The 20,500-nt window shown below is 42.7% G+C and overlaps 1 protein-coding gene across 3 annotated transcripts in view; it reads right to left on the reverse strand.

The window, feature by feature from the left end:
• The window catches only part of glcci1a (glucocorticoid induced 1a), a 208,646-nt gene that overhangs the window by 65,519 nt on the left and 122,627 nt on the right, over positions 1 to 20,500 (reverse strand). For 2 of the 3 annotated variants that reach the window (XM_048562369.2, XM_048562355.2), the window contains exon 4: positions 10,296 to 10,412. In XM_048562369.2, coding sequence (XP_048418326.2) covers positions 10,296 to 10,412 — 117 coding nt within the window. The remainder of the gene's footprint in view (positions 1 to 10,295; positions 10,413 to 20,500) is intronic. The other variant, XM_048562362.2, reaches the window with a different exon arrangement.

Below are 20,500 nucleotides of genomic sequence, written 5' to 3' on the forward strand. Positions count from 1 at the left end.
ACAATAAAAGGTTGGATTGTAACATAGGAGGGACATAGTAGGCCATTCAGTCTGTCAAGCTTGCCTGCCATTCAATAGGATCATGGCTGAGCAAACATTTCAATGCCTTTTACCTACCTCATCCCCAGAACCATGTAGTACTTCAGAAAGCTATCAATCTCTACCCTAAACATTGTCAAAGTGAGGCATAGACTATTTTCTAAATAGGAAGAGACTTCAGAAATGAGGTGAAAATGGATTTGGGAGTCCAGTTCAGGATTCTCTTAAGGTTAACATGCAAGTTCAATTGTTTGTATTCCTTTCAAGAGAGCTAGAATACAAGAGCAGAGATGCATTGCTGTAAGAGGAACCTGCTAAATTTGGGCAAGTTAAAATGACTGCACAATGACAAAGGAATTGTTTCTTGCAAAACTATAAGAGGTTAAATTTGATAACAACTGAAAATGGGACAAGAATTGTAATTCACCATTATCCATGGGATCTTAAAAGTGCAGTAGCAGTGTTTCTACTTCAGAGACCAGAGGCTTGGGTTCAAGTTCCACCTGCTCCAGAGCTGTGTCATAACATCTCTGAACAGATTAATTTAAAAATATCTTATTATCCTCATCTATTGAACGTATGCAAACAACATTCCAGCTGAGGGGTCCTGTGGTACAACAGTAGGGTCCCTACTTCTGGGCCAGAAGACTCAGGTTCAAGTCCCACTTGCTTCAGGGGTAAATAATAACACTTGAAATAGATTTATTGTGGAAGAAAGGGCAACACTCATGCTCTTCAATGAATTGAATGAGTGTAGTACTCATGGTGCATAAATAAGCCACTGATTGTTTGGAAGAATCAGCATGGGACGAATATTTAAAGTATCTAACATCACTTAAAGGTTTTCAATACTGTGTGGTTATTGTGGAGTAGGTAACAAGCAGCAACCCTCCAACTGTAAGGGTCCAGGAGGGTTTTGAGATGCACACATAGAAGATATTGAGAACAGATAGACATGGTAGTTGATACCAGGTCCTCAAGTCTTGAGACTTGAATGCAATGCTACAGGAAGTTCAATAACCTCAAACAGTCAAGGCCAGTGAATCTAAAATCAAGTATATTATCCTATCAACTGCACCACCTGTCTTAGATGGTGCTTCATTCATTACACTCTGATCATCTAGTTACTCACAAATGATCTCCAGCAGATCAACTAATATTTCTATGTTCTACTGGGCTCTCTCAGCCAGGAGGCCTGGGTTCAAGTCCCACCTGCTCCATAACATCCCTGAGCAGGTTGATTAAAAATACTTTTACTGAACCCTAGCGGGTGTTGCGGTGCAGCAGCAGTATACTTAGCTCTGAGCCAGAAAATCTAGGTTCAATTCGCACCTACTCAAAGGCGTGCAATTACATCTATGTATAGTTTGACTTGAAACAATTATTGTAGGGGCACTTGTAATACAGTGTCCCTACCTCTGGGCAAGGTAGCATGGCTTGAAGTCCACCTGCTCCAAAAAGTATGTAATAACATCTCTGAACAGTTTGGTTAGAAAATATCCAAGTGGCGATTTTTAGTACTTTGGTGTAAAATAAAGATGACTGAAGACAGAAGACCTTCAGTAAACAGAATAGGTCTGTGTCCAATTAGCCAGTGTTGTGATCCGGCATCCCAAAGTAGAATGGATAAAAATCACTGCTTTTATTACCTATTAATTTCCTTGAACTTATGATAAAATACCCATTGCACTTACCACTGGTGACTCCATGTTGCACAGATGGGACGTACTGTGGGCTATTCAGTCATTATATTAACATCCAAAAGGCTTCACATTCTGACAGTTCCCTCTTACAAATTTCAGTACAGTTGGCAACAGAAGTTAACTAGAAGGGGTTTGATGCACCTTCATATCCTAAATCTTACAGAGGAAATGGTTCTGGTTATCGTTAGAACACCTATTTCTGAGAATGTGAATAGCATCAGGACTGAAACCATTGAAGATGATAACATCACACTACTCTCTCATTACTTTTACTCCTCTTTCCACATACTTCAGATTTAAAAGCTACAGATGATGCAAATACACGCCTCTTTCTTTCCCTTCTCCACACACAATCTTACTTTGTACATTTCTCCTTCAGCTTTCCAAGCAGAAGGGTCTAGGCCTGAAACATCAGCTTTCCTGCTCCTCTGATACTGCATGGCCTGCTGTTTGTCCAGCTCTACACCTGGTTATCTCAGATTCTTCAGCAACTGCAGTTCCTACTATCTCAGAATCTGACAAGACCAGGCAGCAACAAGAATACACTATCACTCAATTTCACGCTTGTGCTAAGCTCAGGCACGCATGCAAGTCTAATTTTAGAGAGTATATAGTAATGGATCTGTATGAGAGAGAAACTGGGCATGAGTGACGTGCATCCAAGCTGGAACAATGATAAAGCAGGAGCCAGACATTAAGGCTGCTCAGCAGTCCTGCTGCAATTGGCTCTGAAGTGGGCTTTGAAGGACTAGCCTACAGAAAAATGCTGATAGATATGAACAATGAAGGAGGGCTTGGTAAACTGGGAAGCCTGCAATATTCAGAAAAGCAATATGCAGGCATATGGCAGCAGTTTGACATAGGGCTTTGGGCAGGGCTGGAGCCCATTCTTTCAAGCATGGACATGATGGCCAATTATGTTCGCACATTTATCCGTCCAGTGATGCAATGTGATGGCTAATGTTTCTGCTGCAGCACAAGCAGCCTTCATCCAACATCTGTGTTCTGCAGTAGAAAATAGGCTGCAATCCATAGTCTTGATGTCAGATGCTTGCCAAGGAGCTTGCACAGTCTCACTGTGGATCAAAAGTCTTTCTTCCAAAAGAATACTTGGGTTCTGGAGATGACACCCCAAAAATTCCATGGAATCCAACATGTTCTCTCTCTCTCTCTCAGCAAAGCAGCATTTACCCCTTCATTGCTCCAACTCTACTAGCATCTTTGCTGCTGCCCTTTAGTCCACCAGACCATACAACTGTTGTTGACATACTACTAAACATACACAAGTTCACCTGCAGGTAGCTCCAGTGAAAGTCAGTAACAGTTCATCAGTATATTACAGCCACTGGGATAGCTTTGCATGGGAGCACAATGACAAGCAAAGGTATTTAGGAAACAAGAACTAAGGGAATAAATATGCGTGATTTCTTGAATTTTGTTAACAATCTGGAATTATTTCTTTTATTAATTTGGTGTGGAATGTGCATTTTGCAGTGGCTTTTATTTTTGCAATTGATGTGATGGTCGTGACAGCATTTTGGGGAATTATGAAGCATGAGAAACATGCAAGAAACCAAGAACCTTGATTCTAATCTGGCAAGCCCTGCCAAGCTCCTCCTGTACAGTCCAAGCAGCAAAAGGTTGTGTTGTCATGCTGGAAGTATGGCTTTCATTATACAATTGCTGTTCCCATGTGCATGCGTGGCACACCAGAGAGTCATTTGCCATGTCTTTTGTGGATACCTCTTGTTGCTCAGTGACATCCATGTGTTTGCCATGGCAGTGCACGTGTAACTGGGTAACAGAATAAAGGCATCAGCATAGCTGCCAGAATATCTGGAATTAGCCTTCATGATTTGCTGGCTATGGTCACACTAAGATTTGGAGGTTCATTTGAACTTGAACTGTAAGATATAAGCCAATCATAAATTTAGGGTTGAGTTTGAGAGAGCCGCTCTAAAAGTTTACTTGTCTTGAACATCTACAGGACACATCCAGGTACAAAGGTTTACTAAATTTATTACATTTACGTAACAAGTACAAAAGAAATAACACTTCATTAAAGCAGCAATTTTTCAGTCAATCCTCTTTGGGATGCCAGTTTGCTTCACTGAATGACTGAGCATGGGTCTCTTGTTCTGTTCTATTGACTGAAAATCATTTTTGGTCTTCTTTATTGCAGTCTGAATAGCTAAGAAACAGAACCTATTTATTACCCCTTGCTAGCTACTATCTCCTGTGCACAGTCAACATCCTGATCTCTAACTGGCATGAACAGTTCATTGTTAATCTTGGATTAGATAAGTAGTGGTCTGCCCAATTCTTGTTTTGTTTCTTTAACGGTGTTGGTCATCTTCATAACATAATTCTCACCGCCTAAGTCACTCTTTGACATGCCAATCACTGTCAGATCATCCCTTTTGTAATAGCTTGTCTCTTTCAACTTACCGACTTCACAGGCCTTTACCAAGATAACGTGGCACCAATGAAGAATTTGTGTCGCTTATAATATGTAGTATTACTTCCCAGTGATTAACTATCATCCCTAATGTCCAAGTTGATACATTTAAATCTCTAAAATCTAACAGTACCGTTTGAATAAAAGGACTGTGTGAGACTCCATAATAACTTATTTCTAAAAAAGCATAAAGACAAAAGACCAACTATGTACAAAAACAAAGTTGCAAGCTCAGTAGGCCTGGGAGCATCTGTGGAGGAGAAAAAAAAGTAAACGTCTCGGGTCCAGTGACCCTTCCTCAGAACTGGAGCAGTTAGGCCCACTATGTACTTTGTTACAAGCCTAAGCCATTCGAAAACACATATGCAGACCTGTACTCTAGTCAACTGCAGCTTAATTCAGAGAATGAATTAAGCACAGAAAAGGAGGAATTCAAAATGTTGTAGTTGTCCATTAATGCCTTTAAATTAATGTGTTCAATTTAATGCTGCATTCTCTAACTGACAGAAATGCAGGTTGCTACAGGTTAATCACATTTTTCTATTTCAAGGCACAGGCATAAATTGATCAAGTTGTCAATATAAGTTATACTCATTATTAACATGTATAAGAGTGTAATTGTCAATGTTAAAAGCTATGCCAAGTATTGGCTATACCATGTGGTTTAGGAGTTTAAGTACATTGAACTGAGTGCCACTTCCTTCACAGTTTGATTGTTTTGAATATTATTGCTACTGGTAACCAGCTGAGTTGGAGCAACACTAACCTGCCCCTTTCTAAGCTTTTTAATCAGCCACAATTTAATCATGCAGCTGCATTGTTTAACTGGCTGATGATGGGGTTCAATGCCATGGAAGATCTCCAGAAGGTGAAGAGCCAGCAAGCCTCCGTCTTTGCCTCAGAGGCCTCCAAGATGATCTTCCAGTCCAGGGCTGCTTCACACTGCAGGATGAGACATGCTCACGTAAAGTGCACAAGGAGAGCTCTTTGCACAGCAGCCTGAAGGAAGATGGTGGCTTAGTAATGTCATCATGGCATCGAGGATCAGCAAATCCCTTTGGTCCAGTCTGTATGACACAAAGCCCATAGACAGCACGGCTTCCCAGTCATTCCTGCCCTTTATCATGGAGGTCTTCAACGTCAGCACATGGGAGAGGATGGACAAGCCACTATCTCTGGCTGTTCTGACGAAGGTCCTCAAGACCTTAGGAACAAATAAAACTCCTGAAAGCGATAGCTTACTGGCCGAGATGTATTTGGCTCTGCAGGACTTGACTGCACAGGACCTGCGAAAGGTGTACGACAGTATGCTTCTGTCAGGTAGCGTGCATAAATCCATGAAGAAAGGTATCATCATCCTCATCTATAGTGGAAGGGGGAGATGGAGGAAATCAGATATTGGTGACCAGTCTCATTGGCAACAAAGATCTTGTCTAAAGTCATCGTCAACCAGGAGAGGTCTGCTCTGCTCTGGGATCAGTGAATCACCCCAACCAAACCTGTGGTGTAGTGGTCAGGACAATCTCAGACAATCTTGCACTCAGGTGATACATCATAAAATCCCTGTAGTGTGGAAACAGGCCCTTTGGCTCAACAGGTCCACACTGAACTTTGAAGCATCCCACCTAGACCCATCCCCCTATAGCCCACCCTAAGCTACACATCCCTGAACACTACAGACAATTTAGCATGGCCAATCCACCTAACCTGCACATCTCTGGACTGTGCAACGAAACCGGAGCACCTGGAGGGAACCCACCAGACACAGGGAGAATGTGCAAACTCCACACAGACAGTCGCCCGAGGATGGAATCAAACCCAAGTCCCTGGCACTGAGGCAGCAGTACTAACTACTGAGCCACCATGCCATCCTAGTACAATCTCCTACATGCAGGACAGAGAGGTGGATGCCTGCCTCATCAGTCTGGATGAGGAGTAGGCCTTTGGCAGGACACAGGACACATACATGTGGGACATGCTCTCCAAAATGGCTTTGGGGAGGAAATCTGCAATTGGATTCATCTGCTTCACACAAACATCGTTAGTGCAATCTCAAATCAATGGGTAGGAGTTTGAAAACTTCCCGAGCAGATCCGGAGTCAGGCAGGGCTGACCACTCTCTCCTGCCTTGTTTGTGTTGTATACAGCCTTTTGCTGACTCCATCAGGAAGGATGTCAGCCTGAAATGGGTGACTATTCCAGGCAACAGAGGCCTGCAGGTCAAAGCATCCCACTACATGGATGACGTTGCTGTTTTCTGCTTGGATCCACTGCGAGCGTGCAAACTCACGAGTATCTGTGACCACTTTAAACTGGCCTCGGGAGCCAAGGTAAATGGAGGCAAAGCGAGAACATGTTCTTTGGGAACTGGGCCAACAAATCCTTTATCCCCTTCACTATCAGGACAGATTACCTGAAGGTGCTGAGAATAAGGTTTGGAAAGCCCAGAATGCTTGCAAAATCTTAGGAAGACAGCATTGCCAAGGAGAGGAAGAAACTGCTCTTTTGGGAGTGCCACTCCCTCTCATTTGCAGATAAAAATCTGGTCATGTGTGAGGCACTCTCTCTATTGTTATAGGTGAGGCAGGCCTGGCCCATCCCCTGAAACTACTTTGTTTTAGCCACCTCAGCCTTCTTCCAATTCATCTGGAGATCTAAGATGGACAATGTCTGCAAGGCCTCCATGTGCAAAAGAATGAATAAGTTGGGGGCGGGGGGGGTGGTGAGAGAACGTACATAACATTTTCCTCATCCTGGTGGCCACCTTTGTGTGTAGCTGCACCAAGCTGTGCATAGACCCTCATTACGCAAATACCAAGTGTCACAATAAAGTTTGAGAAGATTTGTAGCCCGGGTTGTGGAAATGCTCATCGAGCTGGGGGGTTTGGTTGCAAATGTTTCGTCACCCTGCTAGGTGCATCATTAGTGCACCTCAGGTGAAGCATTGGAGTTCTTAGTCCCTTGTTATTTGTATACCTCAGTTTGTTGGGATGATTGGTATTGATTCTGGTTTTGTTTCCCAGTGTAGTTTGTGTATAGGGACTAATTCAATGTGTTTGTTGGAGTTCCAGTTAGAATACCAGGTCTCCAGGAATTCTCTGGCATGTTTCTGTTTGGCTTGTGCAATTATAGATGTGTCATTCAGGCAAGTTTGTGTCCCTCGTTGTCCACATGCAGTGAGACAAGTGAGAATTAGTCGTGTCTCTTGCTGGCCCTGGTATTCCAACCAGAGCTCCATTGATACATGTGTTGAATTAGATCCTGTGTAGAAACCACTGAGAAACAAAACCAGAAGTAATACCAACCACTCCAGCAAACCAAGGCATATAAATAACAAGCGGGACAGAACACCGATGCTTCATTGAAGGCACACTGATGTTACCCAGCAGGGTGACAAAACATTTGCATTCAAACCCACCAGCTCGGTGAGCATCTCAGCAACTTCAAGTGTCACTATGAACTGAGGTCCTACTTGTACCCAGTGTTGTAAAGGATGGGACTGGCCTTGTTGCCTCAGAACACTCCAAGTAGTTGGGCCATAACACCTGTACTTTTGGAGAACTTTGCAAAAGAAAAACGCCTTTGACCACAAGTCCATCAGGAAGTGATCAGCAAGTAGTGTCCTCAAGGCCCTGAAGACAAGGGAAAACGTGGATCCTGTCAAAGTCATTTGTCAAAATGCCTCATCACCAGAACTTTCCAAGAAGTAGCAAGGCATCACTTGGCTGGTGGTGAGAAGGGCACTACCTGGGAGATCCTTTGTGTATGCCCAGCTGGTCTGCACCACTGCATGCTGCCCTTGTTGCTGGTGGAGGTGGTGGGAGGTGCTTCCTTGTTGAAGGCCAAAGCCCAGCACCTGGGAATAAATCTAAGTGGAAACACTGAACATCTACAATCTAGCAAAATGGGGAGAAAACTAACATTTATCCAAAGAACACCGCTCCATAATAACATGCACTTGTGCTCCATCATGAAAGTCAGGCAAATTAACTGACAATCAGTCTGGAGCACAAAATATAGATCTATGTTTTTAAATGTCAGTCATTCTAAACAAAACTTAAATGTGCACTCAACTCGGATTGTGTGCAGCAGACTAAGCACATACCATAAGAACTCCACTAGACAGACCTATCAACAGTAAGGTAGTTTTGTATTTATTTTTTCAATGGCCAGCACAGCCTCTTGGCAAGAAATCAACTGAAATTATGCCATGATATGTTGAGGTTGTTGAGGACATTAACGAGACTTCTTCTGGAGTACTGCCTCCAATTCTGATTGCTCGGTAGAAATGATACTATTAAGCTGGAGCAGGTTCAGAAGAGATTTAGCAGGATGTTGCTGGGAATGGTGGCGGGGGGGGCGGTTTCAGTTTTAAGGAGAAGCAGGGTAGGCGAGAACTTTTTCATTGAAGCGTAGATAGTTAAGGGGTGACATTATAAAGGTTTACAAAATCATGAGGGGTATAGATAAGATGAATGACAAGTGTATTTTTTCCTACAGTGGGGGCTTTGTAAGACTAGGGGACATATTTTTAAGGGGAGAGGGAAAAAGATTTTAAAATGGCACAAGGGGCAATTTTTCTTTACACAGAGTGGTTTGTGTATGGATGGACTTATGGAGGAAATGGCAGATGTGGCTACAGCTACAGTATTTAAAAGACACTTGAATAAGTACATGAATAAGAAATATTTGGAGAGATATGGGCCATGAGCAAGCAAAATGGGACTAGTTTAGTTTGGGATTATGGTTGGCATGGACTGATTGGGCCTTAGGGTCTGTTTCTGTGCTGTATGACCATGAAAATTTTTTCACTTTTTAATAAGGAGGAATGTAAGTAATATCTTCCAACGTCACTTGGTTTACTAATAACTTTCTAAACAGTCAATAAAGGATGTGCATCTTTTCTGAACTACACTAATACAAATTTATTGAAAAAATATTAATGGTTGATATTTTGATGCTCTTTCTGTCATGCAATGAAATGGTTGCCAAATTGTGCACTTGGGTATTCTGCAGTGTGAAACCACCAGCCCAGTTACTCCCATTTAATTGCATAGTGATTATATCTAAAATTCTGATCTTTCTCTAGCTCTTTCGTAACCAAGGCAGCAGGCTTAACTTGTTTACGTGCATGAAATACTCATTAAAGCACAGATTGATCAGCAAATGAATTACACTCTACTTGCACAGTTCATCAAAAATCTGGCATCCTATTCTAGCAATCAAACTATTAATATTTAATTCAATATGCAAATTACTATTTTTCTAAGATAAATTTCAAAACCCAGGTGTTTGATCATTCAACAAATCTCTATAACTTCTTTATATCGTTTTGCAAAACTGGCCCAAATGTGGATCAGTGAAATATATTTTTATAACTGCATTAGTTCGGAGGATAACCACAATTTCCTCTCTCTCTCTCTCTCTCCCCACAGGTCGCGAGAGTCCTCAGAAGATATGGGGTATAGAAAGCGCTCAGGCTGCTGTGGCTTTATCTAGATAAATTACATGTTTTTCTTGCGGCAACCTTGATAATGAGCACCTCATTTTCAACCATAAAGGAAGCCAAAGTAGCTGATCTACTTAACGTGAACATGGAATATGGATATTTAGACTTGAGTCATTGCTGTAAATTTCAACAAATTGTCTTGAAAAGCCTAAAATTCTTGTCTCTGAAGTTACCTTTACTTTAAAAGTTCATAACATTCCTATATTAATGGCAAAAAAATACTGTGACAACTTAACATACAGGAATGAAAGTATTGAGATTATGAAGAAAAACTGCAAATACCACAAGTCCAAAACACACAATGCTGCACATGTTTTCCTTCAGATACTGTACAATCTGTTAGAAATTTCAATTGGGATAATACATCAAAATTAAAGGCTCACACAGAGAATATTAGTCAAGATATCACCTACTAGCTGTGGTTACAGCATATATTGCTTCTATTTTACATTTATTCTGCTGTGAAAATTTCACTGTGATGGAAAACACCTAACAGTACATTGATACCACTTGGTGATTACACCTGCAAGAGGACTGCGATCGATTCAGAAGATCCTATGGTTTTACAACTTGAAGAGTAGCATACCTGAGACTGGTTGATAGCTGTATGATTACCATGGAGTGGAGACTGGCGGTCCTTCTCCTTGTTGTGCCGACTGCTTTGCTTACTGCGTTGGAGCTGCTGCCTTAATTTGGCAATCTGCTATAAGTGGATACAAAACAAAGCAAAGAAAGAATTTGTGAGCAGATAAAATAACTTGTATTAAATGTTGGTAATAATTTAACTGGCAATAACTTCCATGACAACATGTGTCGCTCACTCATGCAGGTGATAAAAACAATGTAACTTCTAAATGCTGGGGGCCTCACTTCCAAAAGGGAATAGCTGGACATTCCACAATCGTAACAGGTTTAGACGACAGGCATTTAATTAGAATTATGCTCAAGCCAAAATAGTCTAAGTTTTAGATACTTTGAATAATGACAACCAGAAAGACAGTACAAGTGGGGGGAGGTGATGGCTAAGTGTGTGCCTTTTAAAAAAAAATCACTGGACTGCCAATCCAGAAACCCAGGTAATGTTCTGAGGACCTAGATTTGAATACCACCATAGCAGAAGGTAGAATTTGAATTCAATTTAAAAAATCTGGACTTAAGAGTCTCATGATAACCATGAAATCATTGTCACTTGTTGGAAAAAGTCCAATTAGTTCACTAATGTACTTTAAGAGGTATCTACATGTGACTCCAGACCCACAGCAATGTGTTTGACTCTTAACTGTCCTTGGGGTAATTTGGGATGGGCAATATGCGCTGGCCTGGCCAACAACGCCCTCATCCCAATGAATAAAAACAAAACTGCTGTTCTAATGTTGGGAATTACATAAACTGCTGCTTTATTCCACCAATCTAACCATTCAGCACATTGAGAATTTTCTCTCCATAATCAATAGTTTGTTTATAAAGTTGATGAATTTCTTAATATATTCCATGAATATGTATCACCAAATTTGCTTTGACATCACCAGAATGCCTCTGACACAAATTCTCAAACAAAAACTATTATTCCAACTGTTTGTACTACACCATCTCCACAAATGAAGCCTATTCTATATTTCCTACTTATTTCATCCTGTCTTCCACTTACCATCATTCAAGTTTACAACCATAGGAAAGAGCAGAATTTCTTACAGTAAATGTAGCAAATCTGATCCTACTGCTCTCTGTAGCCAGATTATGGCGCTATTGATAGAAGGAAAAATAATCGCATGCAATCGAAATGTGGAAAAGGAACAGGAAAGCACATACTTTAGTGCTCACTTGAGGCAGAATAGTAACAGTTCAAGAGGCAGCCATCTGGCCCATCGTCTACATGCTAACTTTCTGCATAGTAATCCACCTAGCGTCCACTCCCTGGCTTTTCTTCATAACCCTATAGAATTTATTTCTTGGATAATGAAAAATGCAAGGTTAGGTATGACTATGAATTCATGTCTGCAGACATCAGGCTGTTGATACAAACTCAACAGATATCTCAACTCAGCAGCTTGCAAGAAAACAGAAGCAAACTAAGACATTATTTTCCCCAATGTTCGATAGCATCTAGTTAAACCACAATTTTTCAATCCTCCTATCCTTCACATTGATAAACATCATTACTCGGTTCACGATTAAAAAGGCATGTGTTGTGTTACTAGGTCTCAGAAATGTCAGTCCCAGGATAGAAGATGCACTTCCAACCCTCTATTCCCCTTTCGGAAGGGAAGTGCTTTATTTCAGCTTGGTTTCCACCCTCATCAACTGAAATCTCAAACTTAGGATATAAAGAAGCCCAAAACCTTATGGCGTTCCTTATGCTCTAACAGTAAAATAAATACACACTAGTTCATCTAAGCTTCTGACTAATCACAGAGAAACCAAATCTTAAAAAAATTAGACTAATTTTCAATACACCAGATAAACCTGTGACATCTGTAAGCATTAAATCAGCCTTTAACAGTAATTAATGCAATAAAAGAACCACACTGGATGTACAATGGAAGTAGGATAGATGACATAGTGTAAACAGCAATAGCTTAACATAATACAAATAATTTAATCAGCAGGATTCAAAGCATAATGCTCAGTTCCCAAGAGCCACGCTGAGTAGCTCCAGTTTAATTGAAATCTAATATGCTATTTCTGAGCAGATGTCATGTTAAAAGCAACCAATGATGCACAAAGAAATTAAACATATATTTCTTTGGGGCAGAACAATTGAGGCAGAACAGTTGGATAAATTCAGAAAATCAACTCCGATGTACTGAATCTGGATTACTGTAGTCTGTCAAGACTATGGAAATTTAAGCTGTTGACCTGTGACAGTGCAATTTAAAGTTTTTTTTTGTTTGTATTAATAATAAGCTGGCCAGATCAAATTCATGTGACAACTGCCTCTACAGCAGCAGATGTTTTATGCTGTACTTTTGATACACCATCCAGGAAAAACAAAGGGCCTCTCTCACATGAGTTCTGCTCTTGTCCTGCAAATTGTGACTGCCTATCTCCATCTCTGAAGCAGATTGTAATGTTCCTTTAATGCTCTAACTGCTCGGAAACAAATTTGTATCTACAATTTACGAATCACAACAGCACGTAATACTCACAGAAAGCAAAATCTACATGCCAGGTTATTCCGGCTACAAGAGATACTGAAAGAGATTTTGCGACTTTCAACGGGAAAAGACAACTTAGTTTGAGCACAGAAAAACATCTTTTTCTTACCTTCTTAATTTAAACATTAACCAGTTCTTGGGAGTCCAAAATAGATTGAGGAACAGGTAAAAAGCTAGATTGTAAATCAATTTCACTGTTCTGGGAGAGATCTTAAGTTAAGACATTGTTTTACCAATTCCAGCTATCCAAGTTTATTAATAGCATTACTCTGTAGCTAGGAAGAACTAGTTGTTGTACAATATGTGTAACAACTAATTATATGTATCCATTGCTTTTAATGTACAAAAATATATGAAAAGTATTAGGCCGCAGGCTGAGAAGAGAACAAGTTGCGTCGGTGGGCATGAGAGATTACACTCATCAGCAATTGTTGGCGTTCGTGGATCTGAAAGCAGCTTGCTTTGCCAGATCTGAGACAAAAGAGGAGATCATGCCCCCACCTACATCAACACTACTGAAGTTGAGACAGCAAACAGCATCAAGTTCCTCAGAGTGACAATAACCGATGACCTGTCCTGTCTTCCATCTAAATCCAGCTGCCAAGGCGGCACAACAATGCCTCTTGTTCCTCAGGTGGCTCCGGAAATTTGATATGTCCATAAAGTCCTTCACCTACTTCTACAGACGTATCATTGAAAACATACTGTCCGGGTGCACAACAGCCTGGTCTGGCAACTGCTCTGCCCAGGACCATAAGAAACTACAGAAGGTGGAGTGCACAGCCCAGACTATCACAGAAGCCAACCTGCTATCCATGAACTCCATCTACTGCCGTGGAAAGGCAGCCATCAAAAACCCATCACACTCTGGTAATTATCTCCTACAACCTCTTCCCTCAGGCAGAAGATACAGAAGCCTGAATACACGCACAAGCAGGTTCAGGAACAGCTTCTTTCTGGCTGTTGTGGATAGACTCGAGCCTCAAATAACCTACCCTGCAAAGTAGCCTGTATGCCTCAAAGTCTTTCGATCTGTGCCTCCTTTGCTTGCTGCGATCTGCCTGTATCGCTCAAACAAAGCTTTTCAGTATACTTTGATACATGTGACAATAAAATCAACAATCAAAATCATTCCTGCTTCTCCTGGTCCAACAAGCAAGACTGCTAGCAAAAAATGCCCATGAAATTGGCTTCTCTCACCTGCTCGGTTTCCAACAATGAGTTAAAACAAAAACGTATTCATAAAAATAAAAGAGGTGCAGCCTGTGCAACCTGCTTACTAACAGTGAATGGATTCTCTCAACTTCATTAAAACAGGGTTTTAGCTTTACACCCAAGTCTAGGCTACCAATTCTTTGATTTAAAACGGTGTACGTTTGTATAAAATCAAGTTTCTTGAGACAAAATTTTTTAGCCAAAACTTGGCAATCAAGTTTTACACAAGAGATCAAATATTATTTATTTATAAAGTACATAATAGAACCAGTGGTAATGTTCATAACAGAAATACAATTCTTCCAACTGAAATTTCTCAATGAAGCATCAGAAAAGACATCAGAAAAGAAATGAATTTGTTCTTGAGAATGGATGACATATGGAAATTATTCAATCACGATACTTCATTTTCATAATATTAGAAAATATTGAAGCAATCTTAAATATTATATACATTATGTCTAAATCAGTCAGTCTCCAGGCAGGTCTGCATGGCAATCATCTGTTTGAAACCAGGTAATCCACAATTTTTCTGAAGGGTCCCAACCCGAAACGTCAAGCTTTCCTGCTCCTCTGATGCTGCTTGGCCTGCTGTGTTCATCCAGCTTCACACCAGTGTTATCTCTAATCCACAATTTGGGATGGTTTGATAAAAACACAGTACAAAAGGCAATGTAGAAAATAGATGAAAGCAAAAAGGACAATGTGAATACACAAGTTAAGTTTGTCCAAAATTATAGCATCTTTGAGACATAGGGTTCCTGAAATATCTTGGGTTGAAAGGCAAAAAACAAAGACAGCCTGATCAAATATTTTCCATATCAAAATTGTGTTTTGTAGAAATGGAGATGAAACTAATGATCTTCTGTTAAAGACAGTGCGACAGTAGAAAATTGAGTAGATGTTTTAATGGTGCTTGATTTCAAATTAAACATTATACTCATTAATACAACTTTTGCTGTTGTGCTTTATGTTCCAGACAATCTCTCAAGAAAATTTAAGTACTTGTTTTTGTTGCGATAACCCATTTGCAGTAACCTGTAAATTGAGGTTCCATGTCATTTCACAACCTAAAGAATTTCTTTTCTGTACCACTGTTCTCCACCTCTGCTGGGTCTGAGACAGGACATTCTCTGGGATGGTGATGAGATTGTCGAGGACATAGTCATGGAATCATATCTTACAGACAATGACTATGTCAAGCTAACTCACCTACAGCAACGTTCATGAAGATCATGCTTTAAGCTATTGGATTTACAAGATTCAAATTCTTTTCACAAAAGATGGCCCAACAATAGGCTTTTGAGATAATGGGAACTGCAGATGCTGGAGAATTCCAAGATAATAAAATGTGAGGCTGGATGAACACAGCAGGCCAAGCAGCATCTCAGGAGCACAAAAGCTGACGTTCCGGGCCTAGACCCTTCATCAGAGAGGGGGATGGGGGGAGGGAACTGGAATAAATAGGGAGAGAGGGGGAGGCGGACCAAAGATGGAGAGTAAAGAAGATAGGTGGAGAGAGTGTAGGTAGGGAGGTAGGGAGGGGATAGGTCAGTCCAGGGAAGACGGACAGGTCAAGGAGGTGGGATGAGGTTAGTAGGCAGATGGGGGTGTGGCTTGGGGTGGGAGGAAGGGATGGGTGAGAGGAAGAACCGGTTAGGGAGGCAAAGACAGGTTGGACTGGTTTTGGGATGCAGTGGGTGGGTGGGGTGGGTGGGGGGCGGGGGGGGGAGAAGAGAGCTGGGCTGCTTGTGTGGTGCAGTGGGGGGAGGGGACGAACTGGGCTGGTTTAGGGATGCAGTAGGAGAAGGGGAGATTTTGAAACTGGTGAAGTCCACATTGATACCATATGGCTGCAGGGTTCCCAGGCGGAATATGAGTTGCTGTTCCTGCAACCTTCGGGTGGCATCATTGTGGCACTGCAGGAGGCCCATGATGGACATGTCATCTAGAGAATGGGAGGGGGAGTGGAAATGGTTTGCGACTGGGAGGTGCAGTTGTTTGTTGCGGACTGAGCGGAGATGTTCTGCAAAGCGGTCCCCAAGCCTCCGCTTGGTTTCCCCAATGTAGATGAAGCCGCACCGGGTACAGTGGATGCAGTATACCACATTGGCAGATGTGCAGGTGAACCTCTGCTTAATGTGGAATGTCATCTTGGGGCCTGGGATGGGGGTGAGGGAGGTGGTGTGGGGACAAGTGTAGCATTTCCTGCGGCTGCAGGGGAAGGTGCCGGGTGTGGTGGGGTTGGAGGGCAGTGTGGAGCGAACAAGGGAGTCACGGAGAGAGTGGTCTCTCCGGAAAGCTGACAGGGGTGGGGATGGAAAAATGTCTTGGGTGGTGGGGTCGGATTGTAAATGGCGGAAGTGTCGGAGGATAATGCGTTGTATCCGGAGGTTGGTAGGGTGGTGCGTGAGAACGAGGGGGATCCTCTTGGGGCGGTTGTGGCGGGGGCGGGGTGTGAGGGATGTGTTACGGGAAATACGGGAGACGCGGTCAAGGGCGTTCTCGATCACTGTGGGGGGAAGTTGCGGTCCTTGAAGAACTTGGACATCTGGGATGTGCGGGAGTGGAATGTCTTATCGTGGGAGCAGATTCGGCGGAGGCGGAGGAATTGGGAATAGGGCATGGAATTTTTGCAGGAGGGTGGGTGGGAGGAGGTGTATTCCAGGTAGCTGTGGGAGTCGGTGGGCTTGAAATGGACATCAGTTACAAGCTGGTTGCCTGAGATGGAGACTGAGAGGTCCAGGAAGGTGAGGGATGTGCTGGAGATGGCCCAGGTGAACTGAAGGTTGGGGTGGAAGGTGTTGGTGAAGTGGATGAACTGTTCGAGCTCCTCTGGGGAGCAAGGGGCGGCGCCGATACAGTCATCAATGTACCAGAGGAAGAGGTGGGGTTTGGGGCCTGTGTAGGTGCGGAAGAGGGACTGTTCCACGTAACCTACAAAGAGGCAGGCATAGCTGGGGCCCATGCGGGTGCCCATGGCCACCCCCTTAGTCTGTAGGAAGTGGGAGGAGTCAAAAGAGAAGTTGTTGAGTGTGAGGACGAGTTCAGCTAGGCGGATGAGTGTGTCGGTGGAGGGAGACTGGTCGGGCCTGCGGGACAGGAAGAAGCGGAGGGCCTTGAGGCCATCTCCATGCGGAATTCAGGTGTACAGGGACTGGACGTCCATGGTGAATATGAGGTGTTGGGGGCCAGGGAATTGGAACTCCTGGAGGAGGTGGAGGGCGTGGGTGGTGTCACGGACGTAGGTGGGGAGTTCCTGGACCAAAGGGGAGAAAATGGAGTCCAGATAGGTGGAGATGAGTTCGGTGGGGCAGGAGCAGGCTGAGACGATGGGTCGACCAGGGCAGGCAGGTTTGTGGATTTTGGGAAGAAAGAAAGAAACGGGCCGTGCGGGGTTGGGGAACAATGAGGTTGGAGGCTGTGGGTGGGAGGTCCCCTGTGGTGATGAGGTCGTGAATGGTGTTGGAGATGATGGTTTGGTGCTCGGGTGTGGGGTCATGATCGAGGAGGCGGTAGGAGGTGGTGTCGGAGAGTTGGCGTCTGGCCTCGGCGATGTAGAGGTCAGTGCGCCATACTACCACTGCGCCACCCTTGTCTGCGGGTTTGATGGTGAGGTTGGGGTTGGAGCGGAGGGAGCGGAGGGCTGCCCGTTCTACGGGGGAGAGGTTGGAGTGGGTGAGAGGGGTGGAGAGGTTGAGGCGGTTAATGTCTCGACGGCAGTTGGAGATGAAGAGGTCAAGGGAGGGTAGGAGGCCTGGGGGTGGTGTCCAGGAGAAGGACTTGTGTTGGAAGCGGGTGAAGGGGTCAGTGGAAGGAGGGTTGGGTTCCCGGTTAAAGAAGTAGGCATGGAGGCGAAGATGGCGGAAAAACTGCTCTATGTCCAACCGTGACTGGTATTCGTTGATGTGTGGTTGTAGGGGGACAAAGGTGAGCCCCTTGCTAAGGACTGACCGTTCGTCCTCAGTCAGTGGGAGGTCTGGGGGGATGGTGAAGATGCGGCAGGGCTCAGTATGGCTGTCTTCTCTGGGGTTGCTGGCTGTGGAGGTTGTGGGCGGAGCGATGAGAATTGCTTCAAAGCCTTGAAATCAATCTGCATCAGCGATTTCCTCTGTTCAAATATCTGTATGCCTGTATGGACGCAACCTGTTTTCCAAAGATCAGTCTTCCTCTTGCTATATCTTCCATCAGTGGCTATTCATGCAACCCAATCATGAGAAATGTTTTTTCCTACCATAAGAACTCTGTTCAGGAGTAGGCAGCCCCTCGAGCCTGCTCTGCCATTTGATTCAAGCACGCTTGATCGCATCTTGGCTTCAACTCCACCTTCCTGCCTGCTCTCCATAACCCTTCAACCTACTAATTATATATCTATCGCCTCCTTAATTTTTGTCAATGTCCCAGCATCCACTACACTCTGGGGTAGTGAATTCCACAGACTCATGGTCCTCAGAGAAATAATTCCTCCCCATCTCTATTTAAATCTGCTACCCCTTAGCGAATGACCTTTCATTCTAGATTGCTCCACAAAAGAAAACCACGTTGCTAAGTCTAGTTTGGCAGTCCCTTATAGCATCTTATATTGGTCAATTAGATCTTCTCGCATTTTTCTGAATTCCAGAGAATACAGAACTATCCTGCTCAGACTCTAGTGAACCTCCTCTGAACTGCATCCAATAAAATTGCACACCTTAAGTAAGGGGACAAAATTGTACACAAGACTGCAGGTATTCACTTGGTAACATTCTTCCCCATTCCAAAATAGGCTCCTTCAACAACCCTGAATTTGAGATTGTATTTGCCTGTCAACTTTCCCTTCCATTGAAGTCCTGCCTACTTTGTACATGCTCTCTGCTCAGGTTCCTCTAATCCACTTCAATACATATACGTATACATACAGTTTTAAGTAGTTTGGTGGGGACAGTGTTATGCAACAAGTCCCCACTTAGATCAAAAACTGAAAACGCGACAGAAACGCTGCAGGTTTAGCAGCACCTGTGGAGAACAAAGTCATTTTAGTCTTAAAACATTAATTCAGTTTCTCTCCACAGATGTTGCTAGATCTGCTGAGTTTCTCCAGCATTTTCAGTTTGTGTTTCAGATTTCCACCATCCTTTGCTTTTACAGGAGTTATGAGTGCCTAGAATACAAAGTGATCATTCTCCAAAGCAATGGGATTAGTTGAATTGCTAAGACAAAAGACCTCCTTCTACAATGTAAGATTTCATTAAGGTGAACAGTGCCATTAAATCTGTTATTAGCACCCAGAGACAAAAGTTATAATAAAATGGATATCACCATAATAAATTGTCAACATCTAGTGAGCATCTGAAATTTCAGCCCTTAAAGTATATTGGCAAACACATTCTAAACAAAGTATTGACTAAAAATGATTCCCTCTGTTCATTAACAAAGGTTCTTAAACAAGTTCTGCAGTATAGTTGAAAAACAATTTATACAAGATTTGCAAATCTGAACAGGCATCTCAAATCATTATACCTCCAGAAGGCATTTGATGAAGTGATCAAAGGTTAGTGCAGAAAATAGAAGCTCATGGGGTATCAGGTAGCATTTTGGCATAAAACAGACAACTGGTTACCTAACAGCAAACCGACTGTCGACATATAGTCTGTTTCAGGTTGGCAAGATACAAGAATGGTGAGCCACAGAGGATGGGTGCTGGTACAGCAAAAATTTGTTAGGATGAGCTGGATAAAGAGCAGAAAGATAATAAAAAGATAAGTAGGTAAGTAAGTTAAATGGATGGATAAAGAGCTTGCAAATAGCGTAAAATATGGGGAAATGTAAAAGTGCCCATTTTGGCAGGAAAAATAAGAAAGCAAATTATCAAAGCTGTGAGGGAGAGAAGAGCATTAGGAAGCACAGGGATTTGGATGTTCCAGTTCATAAACCACGCAAGCTTAGTATGCAGGTACAGCAAGCAGTTAGGAAACTGAATGAGAGAGGAATTGAATACAGATGTAGGGAGCTTATACATAGTTATACACGGCTGTACCGTGCACAGCAACGGTCACCTTATTTCAGAAACATTATAAATGCACTGGAAATAGTTCAGAGGTTTACCAGACTAACAACTAGAATGGGAAGGCTGTCTCTAAGAGGAAAGGTTAGAAAGGCTTGGCTTGTATCCACAAGAGTTTTGAAGAATAAGAGGGCATTTGGTTGAAATACATAAAGTCCTGAGTGGTCCTGACGGATTGGATGAAGAGGAGATATTCCTCTAAGGAGAATCTAGGACTAGATGTGACTGTTGGAGAAACATTTAAAATAGAGGTGGGATCATTTCTTTTCTCTGAGGGTCATGAATCTTTGGAATTCTTCCTAAAAAGGTGGTGCAAGCAAAATCCTTGAATATGCTTGTTTAAAGCAGAGGTAGACAGATTTTTTTTTATTTCCAGAA

The sequence above is a fragment of the Stegostoma tigrinum genome, chromosome 2 (genome assembly GCF_030684315.1).
Source record: "Stegostoma tigrinum isolate sSteTig4 chromosome 2, sSteTig4.hap1, whole genome shotgun sequence".
NCBI lineage: Eukaryota > Metazoa > Chordata > Chondrichthyes > Orectolobiformes > Stegostomatidae > Stegostoma > Stegostoma tigrinum.